The sequence below is a fragment of the Neofelis nebulosa genome, chromosome 5 (genome assembly GCF_028018385.1).
Source record: "Neofelis nebulosa isolate mNeoNeb1 chromosome 5, mNeoNeb1.pri, whole genome shotgun sequence".
Lineage (NCBI taxonomy): Eukaryota > Metazoa > Chordata > Mammalia > Carnivora > Felidae > Neofelis > Neofelis nebulosa.
In genome coordinates, this window is record NC_080786.1 from 25,378,719 (window position 1) to 25,402,897 (window position 24,179).

General features: G+C 49.6%; 1 protein-coding gene and 1 long non-coding RNA gene across 4 annotated transcripts in view; one reads left to right on the plus strand and one right to left on the minus strand.

The window, feature by feature from the left end:
• RFTN1 (raftlin, lipid raft linker 1) overlaps window positions 1–23,742 on the plus strand; it is a 209,802-nt gene extending 186,060 nt beyond the window's left edge. For all 3 annotated transcript variants that reach the window (XM_058729815.1, XM_058729813.1, XM_058729814.1), the window contains exons 8-10: window positions 9,647–9,750; window positions 12,286–12,367; window positions 22,385–23,742. In XM_058729815.1, coding sequence (XP_058585798.1) covers window positions 9,647–9,750; window positions 12,286–12,367; window positions 22,385–22,765 — 567 coding nt within the window. In that variant the 3' untranslated portion in view covers window positions 22,766–23,742. The remainder of the gene's footprint in view (window positions 1–9,646; window positions 9,751–12,285; window positions 12,368–22,384) is intronic.
• Window positions 6,034–7,286, minus strand: LOC131511789 (uncharacterized). Its single transcript, XR_009261738.1, has 2 exons — window positions 6,742–7,286; window positions 6,034–6,193 (listed from the first exon to the last, which is right to left on the minus strand). It is a non-coding gene; the product is annotated as an uncharacterized LOC131511789 (long non-coding RNA).
• Window positions 23,743–24,179: the final 437 nt, after the last annotated feature.

A 24,179-nucleotide genomic window follows, 5' to 3' on the forward strand; every position in this document is an offset into this window, starting at 1 on the left:
AAGCCAGAGCAGTGTCTCAAGCTGGGATGTTCTTCCCCAGTGGGGGTTTTTATCTCTCCCTCCCAGGATATGCCGGTGGCAGTGCCGGGCCTCATCGTAGGTTATCATAAGTTAGACTTCAGGGCTCCAGGTGTAATGCAAGGTCACAATGTGTCTGGCATGGAGAAAATGAGGGCTGGGTGTGCCAGCTTTGAGCGTGGCGAAAAATTAAGAGCACTGAATTCCATTCAGTAGCAGCTATTACATTTTATTTCTCTCAAATTAGACCAGGAGACTTTCACCACGGTCTTCCTTCTAGAGATTTGTCTGGGCATTCGGCACTTCCTAGAATAATACTAGTGGATCAGTTAGCTTCTACCGTGGAATAAAACACCCAAAGCTTAGTGAAGTAAGGTAACGATTGTTGCGGGTGAGTCCACAGATCAGCCAGATGATTCCGGTGATCTGGCCGAGGCCTGACTAACCCCACCTGGGCTCACTCGTGCTTCGCCAGCTGTTGGCAGGTCCAACATGGCATCTCTCAAATGTCTGCCAACTGGTTGGGTCACCTGTCTCACATCATCCAGCAGTCTAGCCCGGGCATGTCCCCATAGCATAGGCAGGGTTCCACAAGAGCACGTGGAAGCAGCAAGGCCTCTCGAGGCGCAGGTTCAGAACTCCCGTAATGTCACGTCTACCGTATTCTGTTGGTCAGAGAAAATCACAAGACCAGCCTGGATTCAAGGGGTGGAGAAATGGACTCTACGTCTTTATGCAGAGTTATGTTGTGAAGAGGCCTGGAGGCAGGGAGGTAATAATTGAGGCCATTTTTGCAAACAGTGCATCTGAAACAACAATAACGACTATTATTATTTTGTCGGGCTCTCCAAGGGCTCCAGAGTTTGTTGCCTTTCTTGCATGGTGGAGAAAATCGGGCAAAGATGTGAATTAAGCAGCAGGCGTGGGTAAAGAGTCTTGGAATGGGAAGACTCGACTCTGCACTGCGTGGATTTCATCTGCCCCCTTTTCTACATCTGAGAACTAAGCTTTTTTTTTTTTTTTTTTTAACGTATTCTCTTTGAACGTTATGAAAGCCAAAGTTGTCTAAAATGAGACCGACTGCTTTCTTAGACTCTATTATGTTGGCCTAATTACATATCAGGAAAATGTTTTTCTGGGGCATTGTGTGTAAAACAAAGAGGAAAACAACATCTCCAGCCGGCCCTGGCGTCCTTGTCCCTCCCTCTCGCTGGCAGGGGCTGTGGTCCTGCAGGAGGCCCCGGGGGAGGATGGGGGCCTGGAAGGCAGGGCTGCTGCAGCTGGCCTCAGAGGGATTTACACTTTCTCCAGAGCGAACGGAGGGGCAAGTCATTCCCGCCTCTGTCCTTCCAGCACAGCTCATGGTGGCTTCCATCTGGTGGGGGAACTTGTTACTCTCCCCACGCCCCCTAGCCCAGGATCTCCTGCCGCAGGAGAAGAGGCTCACATAGCTTCCCAGGTGCTCAGCACAGAACCAGGTTGACTGAGTGTGGAGATTCGTAAATGAAGAGCGGTATGAGAATAGCCTTGCCCTTGGAAATGCTGAAGAACTCGCTGAGTTTTCTGCAAGACTGCCCCCAATGTTAATAGCGCCCACTTGCCATTGGATAAACAGAGATGACCCGTCCCTTGGCATTTCCCTCCGGCCCTGCCTTCGGGTCGCTGCTTTCCATCACTTGAGGGATGGCTCTTCCCCACACGCCCTTGTGGCCGGGGTCCCTGCGGCATCCAGGCACAGTCAAGGTAAACCCACATTTCCTGAGACCATGGTTACACCCTGTCTCATCTTCACTACCAAACACATGCTCGACCTCTCGCCATCTGCCACTTCCCTCCTGAAATGTCCTCGGCTGTGGTCTCCTAGGACCTCGCTGTCTACTCCAGAGATAGTCTCTCAAGCTTTGTGTTGCTTGCCCTCTTATGACGTTTGATGGTGTGAATTTTTCTCCTTAAACCCGTCTCCCACCCTGGGTGCTCAAGAGCTGATTTCTCCCCATCTGGTCTGTGTTTTATTTATTTTCTGCTCACCTCCTCACCAGGCGAGCTTGTCCTCAGCCAACCTCAAGGCTCCTTGAGTTTGCAACTATCCGAGTGTTAGCTGTGTCCCTTCCTGTTCTTTGTTTTCATCCTACCTCTCCCTGCCTTTAACGATGTATTAGTAGTTTCCTGTGGCTGCTGTAGTGGCTTCAAACAACATAGATGTATTCTCTTACACTTCTGGAGATCAGAAATCCAAAATGGGTTTTAAGAGATTGCAATCGAGGTGTTGGGAGAGCTGCGTGGTTTCTGGAAACTGTAGGAGGGAATCTGTTCCTTGACTTTTCAACTTAGAGAATCCATCCTGCTCAAGGCCAGTCACTCTGGCCTCTGCTTCCAACCCCCCACCTCCTTCCCTTACCCTCACCTGCTTCTCTCTTCATAGGACCCTTTTGATGACATTGAACCCACCTGGATAATCTTCCCATCTCAAGATCCTTAACTTCATCAGATCTGCCAAATCTCTTTTATCATGGAAGATGACATATCCCCAGGCCCACAGGTTAGGACGTGGACGTATTTGGGGGAGTGAATAGGCATATTCTTTTCTACCACAGGCCCCATCTCATCTAGCTCCCTCCTGAACCTACCTTTCATTCTCCCTTGAACTCAGCATGTCTAAAGTAGAATTCACTCCTTCTCATTGTCCTCCTTGTCCTGCGTGCCTTAGTTCAACACGTGATCAGCCCGTACCCAGACCCCCAAACCATCATGTGGATCAAACACAATTTAATTTACCAAGTCTAATATTGATGGACACTTGGGTAATCTTCGGGGTTTTGCTATTGCAGACAGTTCTCCAGTGAATAACTTTGTACATTTGTCATGTCTTATACATATAGGATCGATTCCCAGAAGTGAGATTGTTGTGTCAAAGGGTAAACGTATTTGCAGTTTTGAGAGACACTGTCAAATTGTTCTTCATGAGGTTGAATCAATTTGCCTTCCTGCCAGCGATGTATGAGAATGCCTGCTTCCCCACAGTCTTGTCAACGAAGTGGTTGTCAAACTTCTGGGTTTTTATCAATATGATAGGTGAAAATATCTATCTTGGTAGTTTTAGTTTGCATTTCTCTTATTGTGAGATTTGGTGGGTTTTTTGTGTGCTTAATGGCCCTGTGAATTTCCTTTTCTGTGACTCTCTTCCTATCTGTACGCATTTTAAAGCTTGGATTACCGGATTTTTTTTTTCTTGTCACATTTAAGGAACTCTTTCTTTTTTGTCTGTAATATGAGCTACAAATGTTTTCCCATCTTGTCTTTTGTCTTTTGACTTTACCTAGTTTGTCTTTTGCCATGCAGAAGAGTTTTTATGTCACCAAATTTATTATTTTTACTTTATGGCTTCCAGATTCTAAGCTAGCTAGCAAGACTTCCAGTAGGGCCATTAAAATTAAAATAATAAAATTGTGTTAAATGTGAGGAGTTGGCTACAGGCACCAATTTTGCTTTCTTCTGAAAAATCCCAGTGAAATGACACGAAAGAAATGATCAATGATAGGTAGATAGGTAGGTAGACAGATGATAGAGTCAGTCCTCATTATTCATGGATTCTATATTTGCAAATCCTACTTGCTTAAATTTATTTATAATCCCCAAATCAATACTCCTGGTGCTTTCACTATCATTTGCAGGCATGGAGAGTGCCAAAAAACCTTGCGTTGCCAAAATTCATGTTCCCAGCTAAGGTGATCTCTGCCTTCTTGTTTCAGCTCTCTTACTATAAACAAGTGTCCTTTTTGGAGTCTGCTTAATGCCACATTTTTCACATTTTTGTGCTTTTCGTGGGTACTTTTGCTGTTTAAAGTGGCCCCAAGCCTAATGTTGAAGTGCTATCTGGTGTTCCTAGGCACAAGAAGGCTATGATGTGGCTTACAGAACAAACACATGTGTTAGGTAAGTTTTGTTCAGGCTTGAGTTCTAGCACTGTTGTCCATGAGTTCAAAGGTAATCAACAAGATATAGTAAACAAGGTGTCTTTAAACAGAAATACACATAAAACAAGGTTCTGCACTGATCAGGTGATGAGATATTGTCATCAGTATCTCACAGGAACCCAACTCTGTATTTCCCCCAGAGCATTGGGTCAGAGTATTCAGTAATTCTTGTGGCAGCATTTCAGAACAAAGCTCCCATGGATAATGAAAACTGACTGTAGATGATAGATGATAGATAGATAGATAGATAGATAGATAGACAGATAGAGATATCCATAAGAACAAAAAGATTGGAAGAAGAGAAGTAGAAGAGGAATGATTTCAACACATTTTTAGAAAATAGAAGGTGGGTAGAGGGATGCTAATTTGTTTAACAAAGCACAAGAAACCACAACCTGAATGTACAAGGAGCCATTTTCTCTTGCAGAACATGAGAAAGCCTCTGGTTTCCAAAGCATAAATGACCATGGAATGGTGCAGAGTGAACTGCAGAGCTGACAATTTGGGGCATTGGTTTAAAGTCCTTACATGTGGTAGTAAGGTCCCTAGCTCCCATCTCTGCAGCTTTGGGGTCTTAAAAGTAGGGCTGCAGGAAATTTAAAAAGGTAATAAAAAGGCTGAAAAATAAAGTAAAGGAAATCTTTCAGGAGGTAAAATAAAAAGAGTAAGAAGATGGGGAGGGATAATAAAATGAAAATATCAATCCTCCATTTTGACCTCTAGAAGATCCAAAAAGAAGGGAGAAAATGGAGAAAGGGAAAATTATCAAGGGGAAATAAAAGAACACTTTTCAGAACTGAAGGACAAGAATCCTCAGATGGCAAGGCCATCAAGTGTATACAGCCCTTTGTGTATAAACAACGCACACTAAGGCACATTGTGAAAAGCTGAAACTTCATGGGGAAAAATATCCTAAAATCTTACAAAGCACAACAGGTTACAAAGTATTAGCAATCAAAAGAGATTTCTCAATAGCAGGGCTGATCTCTAGAAGCTAGTAGAGCAGTCCCTGAAAAATCGGAACAGAAAAATAGATTTCAACCCAGACTTCTGTATTTGAACTGTTAGTTAAGGGTGATGACAAAGACATGTTTATGAACTCATGGATTCAAATGACTTCCAGGACATTGTTTCCTAGCCACTGGAGGATGAACTCCAACAAAATGTGAAGGAAACCAAGAAGGAGCCTTAGATAGCAGTAGGAGAAGAACCCAGCATGGAAAGCAGCCAGACCAGGATTAGAGCAAAGGTTCAGAAAGCTCCAGAAGTGATGTCTCTGATGGAGAAAAAAATAGAACTAATGTATTTAGTTAGACACATGGGATATTTGTTGATGGGCGTAAAATAGAGGTGTTGAGCATATGGAATAAATTTGTGATGGGTTCATGTACAACCAGACACACGAAGAAAAAAAGTGAGGACATGATTAACTCCAGGAAAAATGAAGGCTCGTGTGAAAAAGAAGGCATAGTCACAGCGCATTACCTGACCCGGCATTGAGCAATATTTGCCAAGTTGTAATAACACAAACACTGACTTTTGATTTGATTAAAATTACACTATGACCATTTGGGGCACTAACAGGAAGAGAAGTGTATGGGAATGCTAAGCCTTTATTTCCCATGGTAGGAAATCAAAAGATATCTAAAACTGATAAGAAACGGTAGTATAAACGTACCATGCCAATAAGCGTTGGGTATCAGTGTTTTGGCAGCAATTTTACAAAAGACACACACGTGTTTTTGCAGGGCTCTGCCTTCACGTGCCCTCTCCATGAAAGGTGAGGGCCCAGCCCAAAGGCTTTGGGGAACAAAGGCAAACATTCCTTAGTCACTGTTTTCGGGTACAGACAGCATCCTAGAGCTGGCCCTGCACACTTTTCAGTTATGGGAAATTAAATTCCGCTCTTCATTTTCAGTCATGTAGAAGGGGCCAAGTCTTTTCTTTGCAACTGCGTTTCTCCCAGATTGCTTCCACAGATTGAAACGGGAGAAAAGAGAAGAGCAGGCTGACATTCAGGATACAAACTTTCTCACTGGACCAGTGTGTTACCTCCTGATTACTTGCCTGCACAGAAGGTCTTTAAAAATGATTAAAAGACAGAGGCATTTCTTAGTAAACTCGGCATTCTGTTGTCACGAGTTTTGGAGGGTAAGGGAAGGTTGTGTTCAATGTCTGTTTCCTTAGTTGATTTGCGACCACTGGAGAAATTATAGGGAACAAAGGAAAAAAGAGCCATAAATACAAATGAATTCCTTTTATACACGTTGAAAAACCACAGGACATGCTCCATTTTTTTTTTTTTTTTAGCACTCCAGGTGTGATCGGAGATTACGGATCCACACAGGAGAGTGGAGAGTTAATTAAAATTTGTGCTCCGACTTCCAGAAAGAAATGCCTTTCCATTTGATAAGCAGGCTGTCTTTGGAGTGCTGTTTGTGCTTTTCTGTCCTCACTGGAGTGTCACAGAAAAGCAGATCAAAGGGAGCCTCCATTCGGATAGGTTTTCTACCACCTTTCTGAGCTAATGGACTTGAAAGCCTCTTGCACTGACTGCATGGGGCTCATGTCATATTCTAGAAACGCCGTCTTGGTACAGTATTGATAATATGAAAACAGGCTTTGATAGATGCTTACAGAAAATCACATTTAACATTAATTAAATCAAGACCATCCCCAATAGAGTGGGAGAGTCTGGCAGAGTGGGACACCTCACCCCCTACCATTTGTATTTTACTTTTCAACTCACCACGTGACGCCCAGACATTAACACTTGAGATTGAACCGTCAGCTCTGTCAAGCAGGGTTATGTTTTGTTGTGTTTTCTCTTTTCCTTTCAGTCTTTCTGCTTCTGCACCCTCTGGCTGACATCCCCTACCCTGAGGGGAAAAACTGTTGGGGAGAAATCCTGCTGTCTTTCTCTTTAAGATAGTGACAGAATGAAATAAAACAGAGCAAAATAGAGGCCGCCCTGCGAGGCCTGTCTGAGCAGGTCAGGCAGGCTTCAGCAGGGGTTTTGTCCATTGTCTTGCTGTGCTGGGTGCCCGCCGGAGAGAACCCGGCCGGCCAGGGCACAGTCACTAATAAAAGGACTCCATTCTGCCACTCAGGGCTTTGTGAGGCGCCAAAGCTTGTCCTGGTTGCCATGGCTACTGTCTGATTGTGGCGGGTTTGTCACAGTGCTTGATAAAGTGGGAAGGTTATTCTTGATAGGCCCAAGTAATCATAACCTCGCAAAGCTCGAGAGTGTGGATTTAACACTTTTTCCCTCCCCTCTCGAAATCGGGAATGCAGAGATGGGGGCAGGGTTGTCAGGATAAAGCAGCCACAGCAGGTGGTGAGGGCCATGCCTGGCAGGAGGGATGCAGCTAGCTAGCTGTGCCCAGGGGGCTGGGCAGAAAGGAGTGTCACTGGGTCATCTGCCGTCCCTTGGCTGGGTGGGGGCTTCAGAGAAGGGGTCAGAATGGGGTTCTCTCCTGACCGCCTCCCCCCATCAAGTGATTATACCTGTGCTCCTCTCTCCTTTCCTCCCTTCCATCCTTCTCTTCCTGCTCCCCCTCCTTTATTAAGGCCCTTCCTTTCTTCCCCTTCCTTAGCCTCCCATCCTTCCACTCCCCTTCTCCCCTGCTCTCTCTCCTTCCTCACCCCAAATCCCTTACAGATCTGGTCCTTTCAGAACCCTCTGCTTTCCCTTCTCAAGAGGAGAAGGATGGGGAACGTTAGCTCAGAGGTAACAACTGATGGAATTCAGCCATAGAATTGCAGTCTCTTCACTGTCATCAGAAGAGAACTAATTGATTCTCTGGGCAGTACCTCTCTGACTTGCCACATCAGAACTACTGAGAAGGTTCCTTCAAACAGATTCCAGGGCGGACCCCCAGGTTTCTGATCTGGTGGGTCTCCGGGGAGGGGGCGGTCTGCAAGACTCTGAATTTCTAACAAGTTCCCAGGTGATCCCAATGTTGCTGGCTCAGAGACCGCACTTTGAGAACCACTGTCAGAGGCCAAGACTTATTTTTTACAGTTGAGGAAACAGGCTCCCAAAGGATAAATTCGTTGCCAGGAGTTCAGGTGGCTTGGTAGCCATGGTGGGATGGGTGCCCAGTGACAGGAGTTTTAAAAGACATTTGAGGGGCGCCTGAGTGTCTCAGTCGGTTAAGCGAACCCCAACTTCGGTTCAGGTCATGATCTTGTGGTTTGTGACTTCGAGCCCCACGTCGGGCTCTGTGCTGACAGCTCGGAGCCTGGATCCTGCTTGGGATTCTGCGTCTCCCTCTCTCTCTGCCCCTCCCCCACTTGCACCTGCACGCTCGCACACGCTCTCTCTCTCTCAAAAATAAATCAACATTTAAAAAAAATTAAAAGCCATTTGAAGAGGTAGGGCTCATCTGTCTTCCAGCCCCCTAGCCCAGAGCAGCCAGATGAGTGGTCCTATTTCCAAAAGGCCTCCAGCAGGACAGCCACTCCCACCAATGGTTCCCTTCTGAGCAGTGCCTCCCCCAAGTGAAGCCCACCTTCCTCGGTGCTCTAGGCCCGGTGTGGCCTTCTGTAGTATATGCTGGAGTTTTCTCCCCCCGGATGCCCCTTCCCCCACTCCATCTGTCAACTCTCTGCCCGGCCCTTGGGCCCCAGGAAGCCCACCTTGACTATGGCTGGTATCCTTCCTCTCTGCTGACCTTCGAAGCCTCGTGGCCCTGCCAGTAGGCCATTCTGTATTTCCATTACTTGCATGTGGGTGCTGTTGCCTCTGAACTGTGACCTCTAGCAGCGGGACCATGCCTTCATTCACCTCTGTACCCACCACTCTGAAATACTAGCTGGATGCATCCACACGGCTGCCTCAGTTGGAAAGAGTCTGGACACAAGTTTGAGATGTTCTGAGGCCAACTACAAGAAGCCAGCCTAACAGGGATGGGGAATCCATTGTACACACAGGGCAGGGTGGGGGCTGACCTTCCAGTGTCAGCGAGGAGCCAGGAGTAAGGCATCAGGCCTGCTGCCTTGAGAGAGCATGAGGAACCCAAGGCAGTGGCCTCTAGTTAGGGCGCCCCCCACCCCGTGGTGGCAGGACTGAGTTTTTAAATTGAGAGGCAAGTTAGACCCTCAGACACACGCGGAAAACACAGGCAGCACTCATTTATCCCTTTATGGCAGGATGTATAACAGGTGAAGCTCCCTGTGTGCAGGTGTGTGCGTGAGCACGTGTGTGTGTGTGTGTGTGTGTGTGTGTGTGTGTGTGTGTTGTTGCTGCCATGACTGGATGATGCTAACGACATGATCACTTATGAAATGCCGTCTAATGCCCCACGACACACTCCGAAATCACCAGTGTGTGGTGTCATGAATATGGCTTTGAGGCAAGGTGATTGCACTTCTCCAGTGAAACTCACAGGAGGCTAGTTGTCCAGACAAGAATAAACCCAAATGAATGCATTAATCCTTTGGCTCCAATTCCTTGCCGACTGCACAGACTGAGTTGCGGCCCAGCAAGAAATCCCATGTTGGAAGTTTGGCTCGGAAATCTTTAAGTATCGTTGGAGCCGACCCTCCAGGCTGCAGGACGCCCCCCGCCTCTTTACTGAACAGCACCCCCTCAGTCACTCAGGTGTTGACATGGTGCGACCGCAGCCCTCACAGTGGCCTTTCTCCCCCAGGGTGTCGAGGTGCAGACAGACTACGTGCCCCTGCTGAACTCCCTGGCGGCCTATGGCTGGCAGCTCACCTGTGTGCTACCTACTCCCGTTGTCAAGACAACCAGGTAAAAATAATAGTCATCGTTGTTCTTCTCCTTATCATTATTCAACACTTCCTCTGTGCTGCACACTGTTCCCAGTAAGTGCTTCATGCACATAACTTATCTAATCCTGTGACAAGTCTGTGAGGCTAGTGGGGTCACTCGTATTCTCTGGCTAGGAAGTGACAGAACCAGGATTTCAGATTCTTAACCACCACCCCCACAGAGCACTCCCCTGCACCCCTCTTCCCACACGAGGAGCCTTGGCCAGTGAATCATTACTGCCAGGCATGTCAAAGATGAGCCCCCGGGTTGAGGGGCCCCAGGGCTTTGAGGTGCAAAAGAAATTGAGCCCCTACTGTGTGCCCTGTGCTGGCCTGGATAGGTGCCTTGCGTGTAAAATTTCATTTAGTCCTCAGAAAACTCCCAGAAGGTGGAATCCTTTTATTAAACCCATTTTACAGCTGAGGCAACATGACCAGGGAAGTTGAAGGGACTCAGCCAAGATCACAGCCCTGGGCCCTGGTCAGTAGTCCCACAAAGAGGAGGTAAAGACCTGCAGTCTTGCCCCTTGCTTGAGGCACTTCTTACAGTTTCACATTTAGGGACACTTGTCCACCTGAGCTCAGCCCACCATCCCCTCAGCTCACGGGCTGGTCCTGGTGTTACTAACCCTGAAAGGCCTTCCATCTGTATTTTGGGTGTATCTAAACTAATCCTCCTAACTATCCTGTGGGATTATAAGCATAGATAGGATTCCCATTTTGCAGATGAAGAAACTGAGGCTCAGAGAGGCTCTGTCACATACCTGAGGTCACACAGACAGTAAGTGGCAGAACCTGGGACTAACTAGCACCTCAGTCTGCATAGTCAGGCACTTCTCCTAGGCCAGGCAGCCCCTTTGCTGACCTGTAGGGATGCCCCCTCCTGTGACCATCAGTGTCCCACCTTCCCCGAGTCCTGCTACGTGTTCACAGGGTGATGGCCAGCGTGAGGCAAGGCTGGCGATCTGGGGGGACAGCAGGGCGGTGCAGCCGCAGAGCCTAGACTGAGGGTGAGAATGATGGTGATGATCAGTGCCTTCCAGGGTCCCTCCCTGAACGCATCTGGGCTCTCATCATGTCCCCCTCCTGACACTGGGCTACAGTGGGGCACTGCATGCTGCAGTGCAGCTAGTCTGCAGCATCTTTGGGCCCTGGGCCATTGGGAGCCTCCATGCTGCCTCATGGCCAAGACTCCTGTGGGAATAGGGTGATGCAGAGGGGTGGAAAGAACCCTGCATTTGTGGCCTGAAAACTTGAACCCGAGTCCTGAGCCTGCCACTTGGTAACTGTCCGTCTTGGTCAAGTCCCAGAGCTGCTCTGAATCAGTTTCCTTGTCCGTAAGAGGGAAGAATGCCTACCCCACCACCCATTCCAGAGGACAAGAGTCGTGATGAGAATGCACTTGCACGCAAAGCCCCAGCTCTCTAAACCCAGAGGGTGCTGACAGGTGTCTCTGTCTCCATCTCAGATCTCACACCTGCTCAGTCACCGCCCCCCCCCAAGTCCTCTACTTCCCTGTGCCCTACATGCCACCTCGCGGTGGAGTGGGGGGCACATGGAACCAGGCAGGTTTGAGCTTGAAGCCTCGCTGTGTGATCCCAAGCCCGCTCCTTAAATGAGCTTCTGTGTCCTGACTGTGAAGGCGGTGGGCTTCCACTCCTTGGAGCTCTGTGGTGAGGCTTAAACGAGCCATGGTGTGTGAAACCACCCAGCCCAGCCCCAGCACAAAATACGTTCGTTTCCTCCCACCTTCCCCTCTGACATTCCACGCAGTGACGCTTGCCTCAGCAGAGAAGACACTTGCAAAGAGAGATTTAAGAAAGTGATCAGAAGAAGGAGGCAGGGCTGAGAACAGTGACCTTCACAAACACGTCTGCCATCTTTGAAGGCAGCTCTGTGGGGTCCGAGAGGAACGCGCACTCACTGCGCCTTAAACAAGAGTGGCCCTCCTGAGCGCCCCTCACCTGCGCCTGCAGGAGCCGGGCTGCCTTGGCGAGGGCTGCCAGCGAGGGTGAATCGGGCGCACGGCCCTCCCCTCTGCTCAGTCAGGCTCTGTGCCTGCTGTTCGGTAAAGGCTGGCCGGCGGGCAGAGCTCACCACCCATCCCGGGCCAATCTGACCTCTCCATGGCTCATTACCAAAGACAGATTTGGAAGAGGCTTCCCACCTCTTGAGATTCACTAAAGACGCCAGTTTATCATCATTTGGCCAAGATGCCAGCTGTTATTCCACATCGAGGGAAGGAAGGGGAGTTTCCAGCAACGAAGCTGGTATGGCAGGGACACCCACAAAGCTTTTGTTGAGCCTCCAGCATAACCCTCTGGAAGCAAGACGGGGATGGCCTGGGAGGGGGCTGCTGCTTGATTCCTGACCTCTCACTGTCTGGTGGCAGCTTTCCTTTCTGCGGGTGGCCAGCCTTGACAAAGTTAGGGACAGAAACATCTGTGAGGCTTGGGGTCCCCCCCCTACCGCCACCAGGTGTAACAACTCATTCTCCACTCTGCATGTGTTACAGGGAGGGGAATGTATCCACCAAGCAGATTGTCTTTCTTCAGAGACCGTGTCTACCTCAGAAAATCAAGAAGAAGGAATCAAAGGTAAGTGACCTTGATTGCCTTCCCCAGTTTTCCTTAGCGGGGCTCCATCCTCAAGTGAATTTTCTTTTTTTTTTTTTTTTTTTAATTTTTTTTTTTCAACGTTTTCTATTTATTTTTGGGACAGAGAGAGACAGAGCATGAACGGGGGAGGGGCAGAGAGAGAGGGAGACACAGAATCGGAAACAGGCTCCAGGCTCCGAGCCATCGGCCCAGAGCCCGACGCGGGGCTCGAACTCACAGACCGTGAGATCGTGACCTGGCTGAAGTCGGACGCTTAACCGACTGCGCCACCCAGGCGCCCCTCAAGTGAATTTTCTATAGCAGTTGAGCAGGCAGTCAGCTCCAACTTCCAGGGGCTCTCAGAGGAACGCCTGAGCCCTGCGGCAAACTGAATCACACCCGAGGCTGCCAAAGCCGGACAGATGGGGACACTGGAGGGTCGTGTCCTGTGGTCGGGCTGGAGAGTGGGGTGGAACAGTTCTGCTGGACACTCATGTAGGCCAGATATTCCCAGTAAACTAAAAATAGGGGCATGAAGTCAGCTGCCATCTGACCAGGGGGCAGGATGGCTTGAGTTCATGCCCAGCTTCTCTGAGTCTTAATCTCATTACAAGCTCTGGTCGCAGCCCATTGGATCCGTCAGGACATCAGAAGTTTGGTGATTTTGGCGGAGGGACCCTGCCAGGGCTCCTTCTTGGCGTGCCCGACCCGAGGGCCTCTTAGTGGCAGCGGCTGGTGTGGACAGAGACCAGCCGCAGTCTGTGGCAGTGGACCCTCGGGCTAGGCTGTCCAGGGGATGGCCAGGGGCCTTTCTCCCTCACTGGATGTCGCGTGAACCGGCCTGGAAACAGCCGTGCTGAGAGCCTGTGGCTGCTCTCAGAAATTCTCCCACGTTTCCAGAAGTCAAACCCAAGTCTTTCCCCTGTGTCAGACACTTCTGATGCTTCCCAGCCCCAGCCGGTGGGTGATTCTCCCATGGGCGTTTCACCATTTACTCAGGAAGAGATGAGCGAGTCAGTGTGTCAAAGCCCAAGTCAGGTGTCACCCGAAGCCAGCTTGAGCCACCTTTGCTGGCCAAGGCAGCGCTGCCTGGCAGAGCCTGGTGGACCTGCCCCGCTCCTCACGCTTGGCACCGTCCCGTGCTCCCCTGTTAGTTCCTCGAGTCCTTTGGACACGGAGCCTGGACAGGAGCAGCAAGCAACGGACAGATTGTAGCAGCCCCTCACCAGCCAGCAAACCCGGGGGGGCGGGAGGGAGGGTCCTGGGAGGAACGCCAAGGAAACGGCGACCTGAAGCCAGATGGTGTAGAATGCAGAGGAAGGTCTCTGTCTCCGCTCCAAGATGCTAATGTGACAGGTGACGGCAGCCGAGGACCAGAAGGCAACCGCTGAAGCCACCATTAACCACCAGGAGCAGTCAGCCGCCGGCTGGAAGATGGATCTTCCCGGGACCACTGTCAGCTGCAGCTTTGCCCCAGGCTCCTGGGGACCGCGTGCATTCACAGTGACATCCAACAAAAGCACAGGCGAGGCCTCCATCAAACACCGAAACACGCCAGCTCTGCCCTTAAGAGAGGGAGGTGGTGCTGCATTTTCTGGATCCCAGAGGAGAGACGTGTGGTTTGATTTTGGTACAAAGGCTGTGGGGCTCACAGAGGGCGACAAGCAGGAGATTTTAGAGGTAGAGTTTTAAAGCTGCTGTAACAAGTGGAGCAGCTTCCGTCAGGAAAGTCCTGAGGATGGAGTCATCTAGTTTGTGATCAGGAGAAACTTGCGCCCCAATCAGCCGCAATCATCTGGGCGGCTGCTTTCTCTTTTGAAGGACTTATTTATCTCCTGCCCATTCATAGGGTTGGGTCACGTCCAGCGCTTGTTTTCTGTGTGACCTGGAGAGGTCGTCTCACGGGCAGAGCCCCAGAGAGGGGACTTTACGGCCTGATGGCTTGTCCCCCTTTCATCGTCCTGGCCAGTCTTCCCGCGGCTGACTCAGGTTGGCATCCTACTCCCACTGAGGTCTGGGTGCCCCCACGTTCATGGCAGTAACTCCATCGAGCCCTCGCAGGACTGATGCTGTTGGCTGCCTTCTGCCTCTTGAAGCACCTTTTCTCTTGGCGCTGACCCCACACCATCCTGGTTTTCCACTAGGTGGTTCAAACCCAGCCCCATTTCTCTCTCACTCCCTAATCTCTTCCTTAGAAAATCTCACTCATCCCCAGAGTGAAAAATCTGACTCCCCACCTCCGAGGTGATGACTCCTACACCTGCATTTTCAGGACTCGCTTCTGCCCGAAACCCAGCTCCACGTGCCCCGTCACTACTCAGCATCTCAGAGCGACTTGTGATCTGGCTATCCCCCTCCCCCTGTCTAGAACAAGGGCACCTCCACTGTCCAGAGGCACCCACCCACCCAGGGCTCATCCTTGACTCCTCGTCTCCTTGTTGCCGTGGTCATTCCATCCTCAAGACAGAAACTTGAATCCCTCCCCTTCTCTCTGCCATCACAAACCTCAACAACTCTAATCCTCGGTAACAGGTCTCCCCTTCAACTATATTCTCCATCAGGAGCCAAAGTGATCCTTAAGAAAGAATATTGCAGGGCACCTGGGTGGCTCAGTCACTTTAGTGTCTGACTCTTGATTTTGGCTCAGGTCACGTTCTCACAGTCCTGAGCTCAAGCTTCTGCATCAGGCTCCACATTGACAGCACAGAGCCTGCTTGAGATTCTCTCTCTCCCTCTCTCTCTGCCCACCCCCTGCTTGCTCTCGCGCTTAATCAATCAATCAATCAATCAATCAATGAAAAGAAAAAAGCATACTGAATCATGTCACCCCACTGCTTAAAGCTTTGTGTGAGTCTTAAGATAAAGGTGGGAATCTACAGTGCGATAGCCACAGGACTGTGTGTGATCTGGCCCTTCTTAATTCTTGTGCCATCACCCCCATTTTCTGCATTCCACCTACTGTGGCCTTCATGCTCTTCTGTGTCCCTTCCTGCCACAGGGCCTTTGCTTTGACGGTTACCTCTGCTTCAGATGCTCTCTTCCTTTGTAATACGTTGGGAATAACCACATTCCTGTCTTGCAGAACTCTTCTTTTGGTCTAGAATTATTTGTGATCATTAGTTTATCCTCTGCTGATAGAGTCAGACATTAACTCCATGGGAGCAAAGCCCTGTTTTCCTGACTTTTACATGCCCAGTACTTGGCTTTTAGTTGGTACTCTACAGATATCTGTTGAACCAATAAATGAGTAATGAAACGTCTGAGCCCAGGACATTCTTATTACGTATGGGTTGAAATCGAAGAAGAGGGACCATAAGGTTGGCACAGCAAGGACACAGCATATTGAGTCCTCTTTTAATCAGCAAAGTGGAGGAAATTCTCCAATCAGGACTTTTTCGGCATTTGGAAGAAGCCTCTTTGTGTGTGTGTGAGTGTGGCTCTCAAAGCAAATAATTAAACTCCTTCCAAGGTAATAGGTGATTTCTGCCACACCAGAAGTCTTCCTTCCAGCTAACGCTCCTTGAAGTGGAGGCAGATAACGGACAGTTTTTAAAATGTGCGAATTAAATCCATTAGCCCTTGCCACTCGGAGCTCTGGACACACACTGCTATAAAGTGAGGGATTTTTTTCTCTTCTGCAGTTATCGCTGACACGGACGGCTCATTGGATCCTTCTTGGTATGGGCACCAGCAGGCGGCACGCGAGAGTGCCACAGACACGCTGGCTTGGGAAGCCTGCTTAAGTTGTTCAGAGGCTCTCCCACTACTGCTCGAGATAAGGAATCCGTCCTCCCGGCTGGGCCGCCTGCCTTTAAGCATCTGAATGTTACACACCTCCCCTCAGATCCGCAACCCATAAAGCTGTCACTGTCCCACGGGTGGCCTTTTTGAGCCTTGGGATCTGGAACAACAGTTGTTTGTTAAAGCCCGAGATTATCCTCAGCTTAAAGGAGGAGGAGAAGCCCAGGTTAGGAAGGGAGCCCGGTGAAGATGGGAGGGAGACAAGAAACCCCTCCATGGGGGACAGAGCTGGGGGCTGTGTTTCTCTTTAGCTCAATGCTTCTCACACTGTGGCCCGTGGACTAGCAGTATCAGCCTTACCTGGGAGTTTGTTAAAAATGCAAAATTTCCTGGGAATGCAAGCTGGTGCGGCCACTCTGGAAAACAGCATGGAGGTTCCTCAAAAAACTAAAAACAGGGGCGCCTGGGTGGCGCAGTCGGTTAAGCGTCCGACTTCAGCCAGGTCACGATCTCGCAGTCCGTGAGTTCGAGCCCCGCGTCAGGCTCTGGGCTGACGGCTCGGAGCCTGGAGCCTGTTTCCGATTCTGTGTCTCCCTCTCTCTCTGCCCCTCCCCCGTTCATGCTCTATCTCTCTCTGTCCCAAAAATAAAAAAAATAAAAAAAACGTTGAAAAAACTAAAAACAGAACTACCCTACGACCCAGCAATTGCACTACTAGGCATCGATCCACGGGATACAGGTGTGCTGTTTCGAAGGGACACATGCACCCCCATGTTTATAGCAGCACAATCAACAATAGCCAAAGTATGGAAAGAGCCTAAATGTCCATCGAGGGATGAATGGATAAAGAAGATGTGGTATATATACACAATGGAGTGTTACTCAGCAATCAAAAAGAATGAAATCTTGCCATTTGCAACAATGCAGATGGAAATGGAGGGTATGATGCTAAGCAAAATTAGTCAAAGACAAATATCCTATGACTTCACTCATATGAAGACTTTAAGAGACAAAACAGATGAACATAAGGGAAGGGAAACAAAAATAATATAAAAACAGGGAGGGGGACAAAACAGAAGAGACTCATAAATATGGGAACAAACTGAGGGTTATGGGAGGGATTGTGGGAGGGGGGATGGGCTAAATGGGTAAGGGGCACTAAGGAATCGACTCCTGAAATCATTGCTTCACTATATGCTAACTAATTTGGATGTAAATTTTAAAAAATAAAACAAGGTAGAAAAAAATGCAAAATTTCCCTCCTCTCTCCAGGTTGCAAATGCTGGATGGGGTGAGTGATGGGTTTCAGGAGCCCTCCAGATGATTCTGACGTCTGCTCAAGTCTGAGGGCCGATGTCTTAGGGGAGTAGTTTAGGGTCCTTTCTTGGCTCACCTGTGGACTGCCATTCAATTTTTATCATTATTGATTTTTTTAGAAATAGGCCTGTCAGGGAGGCTTCAGTGTAGATCTTTTTTTAAGTAAGTCAAAACAAAGTATCTTTAATGGCAGTTAAATCTGACTTCCATTAGCTAACCACTCGGCCTAATGAGTCAAGTGCCTGACCCATCAGGTGCATCTTAACATTGTACTGTCTGAAAGCTGAGGCCCTTACGTGTCGGGCTAACCATCCCAAAGGTGCGTGTCCTCTCCCTTTGTTTCCTCTCCTCCCTGACCTCTACAGCAAGAGCCTAAAGCCTCTCGTCTGCCAAGAATGAGAAGCTGGAAGGGTAGTGTGGATGGAGCCAGAGACACCTGCGTTTGAATTCCAGCTCTGCTCTTTTCTAGCTGTGTGACTTTGGGCAAGTTGCTCAACCTCTCTGAACCTCTGTGTGCTCATCTATACGACAGTGCTAACAGTGATTAGTGAGAGGAGTGCTTCGGAAATTCAGGGAAATGGGAACCTTGCCACCGCGTGAGATACGCGGTAGGCACCTCGGTGTGTGCTTGTACTTTCCTCCGCAGGTACCCTGCAGCAGTCTGCCTTCACAGCTTGGTACGTTTCGCTTTCAGATGATACAGACCCTGAGTTTTGGCCCCTGCTACTTCCCCGCTTCATGAGAATGCCCCCACAAAGGACAGAAGGACAAGGGAAAAGTTGAGTCAGGACCTCCTCGGGACTTGTCTGCAGCACCCGTGACAGATGTGGAGGGGTGCCCCCCCCAGGAGCTTGGGGAACAAGTGACATCACCACAGCCCATCTGGGGACACAGAAAACAGTGTAGTCCTAGAAGGCATTTGGCTTGACAGATTTCCCTGTGATGACCAAGAAGGACAGAAAACGGCTGGGAGAGTTCTCGCCAGCTCAATGCCAGCAGCCCCGGCTGGTTCCCGGCGAAAGCGGCCGGTGTTCTCCTGGCGGATTATAGCAAATCAACAAAATGTGATCTTCTACAGGAAACTAGATGTGGCTGGACTTCCAGAAGAGGCATGGAAGTTCTGTTTAGTTACCAAGAGCAGCGCTGAGAGAATAGCTGGGTTTGCGTTAGAAGACAAGAGTCGAGGCTAGAATGTGGCACAGGTAGAATCGTCCAGGGTTGTGCCCTGCTCAGCTGCAGAGGGGGCTCTTGGCATCCACTATAGCGTGGATGGAAGCTTCCTCCGACTTGCCTGATAGCTGGCTTCCTCTCCAATACTGTATACAGGCAGGCTTACCTGGCCTGTTTCTAAAAACACGCAAAATGCAGGGGCACCTGGGTGGCTCAGTCGGTTGAGCGGCCGACTTCGGCTCAGGTCATGATCTCGCGGTCCGTGAGTTCGAGCCCCGCATCGGGCTCTGTGCTGACAGCTCAGAGCCTGGAGCCTGTTTCGGATTCTGTGTCTCCCTCTCTCTGACCCTCCCCCGTTCATGCTCTGTCTCTCTCTGTCTCAAAAAAATAAAGTAAATGTTAAAAAAAATTTTTTTTTAAAACATGCAAAATGCAGGTAATAATTTGGGGACATTGATTTTTTAAAAAGGCTCTTCTGTTTTGATTGGAAATAAAACATAGCAGCAGCAGCCTGTGACAAGGCAGCAGTTATGAACCACGATCGTGCCGTGCCCACAAGCCTCGGAGGTTGCCATTGGGGGCGGCATCAGTGGTCCTCAGGTCCAGAGTCAGCATCCTGCCCTGGTGGGTATGAGGTTTGAGATGTCTGCGTGGCAGTCTCTACCCAAGTGGGCACCACTGGGGCAGGGGTCCGAGGCGCCACCCCGCCTGCAAAAGGACTCCGTTGCGGGAGCTCATGGCTTGGGTGCAGGAAGCTCAAACCATCCCAGAGGGAAGTCTGTCAGTCTGTCAGGTGTAATATGAGAGAACCCCCAAACAGGAGTGTCCGGGGAAATGCATCCAACACCATAGGTGAACTCATCTGAGGACTTGGGGGGCGGGCAGGGCCGAGGAGGACAGGATGGATGTTAAAGCCTAACCTCAACAGGTACTTCTTTCTGTTGTCTCTACTTTGATGAAATACTCACATTTACCAGTGTTGTCCAAACTCTTAAATCCAAGAACCCCCATGATGTGTTCAATCTCAGAACCCCGCGAGTAAGCGGATATTTTGAGGAAATAGGGCTCCACCACTGAAAACTACACAAAGGTGGCAGATTAAAAACAAAAAAAAAGAAAAAAAATTCCTGTAGCACATGTTTGGTTTCTCCTAGCAAAGCACTAGGTTGTTTACAACGTGGCGAAGCCTTAAGAAATCATTTTCCACTGATGGTGCAGCTGCATTCCTGGGCTCCCCCTCCAGCCTAGCAAGGAGTCAGCAGTGAAACTCCTTTACTTTTCTCTCAGTCACAGAGTGCCTAACCCTCAACTCCCTATTAGGTGACACTATGTGGTGCCACTGAAATAGAAGGCAGTGACCATCGTAGGAACTTAAACTAAAACTCACCCTATGGTACTGTTGTCACAGAGCTGTGCCTGCCCCAGATTAGTCCCATGATGCTCTTCTTCCTGGCGAGACCACTCTGTCCCTGGGGGTCCTGACTCTGGCCTCACCTGCCCAGCTCTCGCTCCCTTGGGGGCTTCTCTCACGTCCTTAGTGTCTTTCACAACTGGGCTTGGTACCTGCTCAAGATTTTGTGATTGTCACCCTCCTAAGTGTTTACCACGCACAGGTCTCTGGCATCTGACTCTGTGAGCACTGGGGACCCAGGGCCCACTGAGTGGACTGCCCCTCCCTGAGGTGGGGGCCATGCTGGGCATAGGTACCCCTCAGGATGGCAGAGGTCACAGGGATCTTTGCTCAGGAAGACTGAGAGCACCCCGTATGTTTGGGGTGTGGAAGAAGGCCACAGTCTCTGCTGGGCTGTTTGCGCACAGAACACATCCCTCTTTTGTAACCACAGTGACCCAAGTATTCTCTTCCACACCCTTCGTATTTCCCTGTCTGCTCAAGCTCATTTGCCCAGATTTATTCCCAGCACACAGTCTCTCAAACTGGCTTCCTCTGGGGTAGTTCGTGTAGTCAGCAGGCTCAGCGGGACTTTGAAAATTTTCCCTCTTTCCTTCCTTAAATTAGTTTCTCTCTCTGGAAAGCGACCAGAAATAATGTCTAGATGCACCAGTGCTTCCTCACTACACCCAAGCGAGGTTTTGACTCTGGAATTATAGGAGTAGCTCGGCTTGTGGGCTCTGTCGTCCTTCCATCCATTCACCCCACAAGTAGGTTTTGAGTGCCGACTCTATGCTGTATTCCAGGGATACGGGTATAAATAAGACCGCTGGCAGCCTTGACCTGATGGAATTGATTTCTAGCGTCAGTCATGGCAGCAGCGTATCTGGTATATTATATCCCAGGTGTGTGCTAAGATTTACATGGATTGTCGTGGTGCTAAGACGCATCACACAGATTGAATCCACATCAATACCCTTTAAGGCAGGGCTTGACAAATGGGGGCGTGTCTCCCGGGCCAAATGTGGCCCACCGCCTGTTTTTGTAGATAAAGTTTTACTGGAATACAGTCGCGCACATTCGTGACATATTAGCTATGACTGCTTTTACGATACAGCAGTGGAGCCAAATGGATACAACAGAGACCATATGGCCTGCGGAGCCTAGAATATTTATTATCTGACTTTCCCAGAAAAAGTCGCCAACGTTGTTTTTACAGAAAACCCAGTTGCCTGACGTTGACTTAGGTTAGAGTTACTGTCCCATTGTATAGATGAGAACGCTGGGCCACTGAATGGCTGCTGAATGGCGAAGAGACTCTTCAGGAAGTCTCACGCCACATCTTCCACATGACCCGTTCTTGTCCAGCTCTATTACTGACTGTGCGACGTTGTCCTCTCTAAGCCTCTGTTGACTTCCCTGCCACATGGGGAAATGCTTTGCTGCAGGTCAGGCTCCCCAGGAACCAGCCTTTGATAGATTTGGGTGGAGGAATTTTTAGGGGGGGGGGTGCCCCGGGGAACACCTGTGGGGAAAGGAGGGCACAGGAGTGGGCAGGGGGAAAGACGGGCTACGATGCAGTCACAGCAGTGGCTTTATTAGCCAACCCCCGGGGGAGCCCTGGAACTGGGATGGCCTTTTGGAGTTGTTCTGAGTTGGGACAGGAGGGTGGGGCACACGGCACAGGGCCAGCCCCATGTTCTATGCCCTTCTAATCCGGGAGATCTGGTGAGAGTGTAGGCCCAGTGCTTGGTAGCCCACGGCCTGCTCAGAAGGGAAGCAAGTAGCCAGCACCGTGGCTCATAGGAGGGGCAGGCCCCTGTGTCTTCTCCCATTCTGCTTCTCCAAATAATAGGATTTCAGGACCTCCTCTCCCAGAGCCAACTGAAAGACATACCCCTTCATCCCCAGAGTCCCCTGAAATCCACAACTAAGATACAGTGCATGGGGGCGCCTGGGTGGCTCAGTCGGTTAAGTGTCCGACTCTTGATCTCGGCTCAGGTCATGCTCTCACAGTTCATGGGTTCAAGCCCCCTCATCAGGCTCTGTGCTGACAGCACACACAGCCTGCTTGGGACTCTCTGTGCCTCCCTCTTTCTGCCCCTCCCTGTGTACATGCTTGCTCTCTCTGACTCTCTCTGTCAAAAATAAGCAAATAAATAAACATTTAAAAATAAGTAAATGAAATACACTGCATGGAGGGCATCAAACAGGCTCTTATGGTGGGTGTGATGTGTGTGGACCATGATTCAAGTTTGCTGCTGGTAACGCTCTGCTCCAGGAATGCTGGGAATCGTGTCTTGCTCAGACAAGAGCTTGCGCACGCAAGCAGACGGTCGGGTGAAGCGCTGGGTTCACAGAGACAACATTTATTTATCCCCATCCTCTCTGCTTTCTAGTTCCAGTGGCGATTCTCCCGAGAAGACATGCACAACAGGCAGATGAGGAAGTCCAAAGGCAAACTCAGCGCCAGAGATAAGCGACAAGCAGAAGAAAATGAGAAGAATTTAGAAGACCAGTTTTCCAAAGCCGGAGACGTGGGAAACTGTGTGCCGGGCCTGCATCAGGAGGACGAGGTGTCCGAGGAGTTGAAGGTCCCCGCCCAGGAGATCACAGAAGGAAAGCTCTGTGTGGAGGGTGGGGCTGTGCAAAACGGTCCTGCGGGTCATTGCGGGGCCCCGGAAGGGGGCTGCGCTGAGCAGTCCCATCCCAGAGAGGATGCCAGGGAGGGAGGCACCCAGGAAGTGGCCGCAGAGCCCGAGACAGTGGGGGACAACTGAGTCCTGAGCAGTTGGTGTTGCACGCCTGATGCGCTGGCAAAGCGGAGGCACCGTGCCGCCATCTGGGTGGGGGGCTGGTTTGCCCCAGCGTCACGTGTTACCCTTTGGCTTGGCTTGACCTCTTCTCGTGAGCTCACCGGGCCCTCTGAGGGCCGGGTCCCTGACAGTTTTGGTCTCTGCACATCCATTAGAAATGTGTCGTAATGCCCCAGTGTTAGAATGCAAGAGGTCAGGTTGTTTCTTCATCTGTTTCCCAGTCCCATGGGAAGGAGTGGCCCATCCAGTGCCTGTGTCCACACACCCCCCCTCCCCCGCCAGGTTCCCCAGGGAGCACTCAAGTCAGGTCCATCCATGGACCTCCCTGGCTACAAACCAAGACTGTTCATTCCCACACCCTGCCGGGGGTGCATTTTACATCCGCTGCTGCTCTCTGCAGCTCTTTGGTGATGTAACAACCCCCGGAGCCCATCAGGTGCCCTCCTCCATCTAAGCCCCACACGCCCTGCTGCTTTGACAAGGAAAATGACAGTAGGGAGGGGAGGTGCCCCACCTCCTGGCTTTTCTCAAAGTATTCCCATAGATACTGGTAATTTGAAAATGAAGAGGTAATTCTGTGTGTACACCTGCTCTTGCAGAGTTTCCAAGAAGGTATTCTGTATTAGTATCAATGCCAAAAAATTTTTTAAAGAATTTGTACTCAGCACATTATCTGAACACACGTTCCTTCTTTCATTTCAGGGCAACCCGACTGGTTGGGAGCTCTTGTTATGTGCTATTTTAATAAGTGTATCATTGGCCAAGTTGTTTCCATGTATGCTATCACGTGTTTATATTGTCCAGAAAGTATCGTTAAGGCTTTAAGTAGTTGCAACTGGTGAACCGTGGAGAGAGAATGCCGATTGTCTTGACCCAAACAACAGCCTTTCTCTTCTCTTTCTTGTTTAGTTACTTAAAGCAATAAATCATCTATGAGTTTAGTGCATTGTGAGCATTGAATATTGTGTCACAGTGAAAAGCCTGTCTAGCCTCAAGTCCAAAGGACTCAACTCCACAGTCCCCATTCATTCTTTATATAAGTTTCTGACTCCTGGCAGCATGATGATTTTGGAGAAGAAAATGAAGCTCCTGTAGAAAACAGCAGAGCCAGCTAAACACGCTGTGCTTTCCTGTCATTTGTAGAAAGAAGATGGAAAGTGGGATTCAGGTGTCACCAGGTGAGGCAGGGCACAGCCACTCCCCATTGCCTGGGGTGGTGGAAACAACTTTTAAAACAAAAAGCCCTACCTCGGCTTCTATGCATGTTTCCAGACTTTTAAGTAAATTATTTCATGAAGCAAGTCTCTTCCCTGTTTGCAAGTTTGCTGAAATACATGTTTACACTATATTTTGTAGGGCAGAATTGAAAACCCTGTAC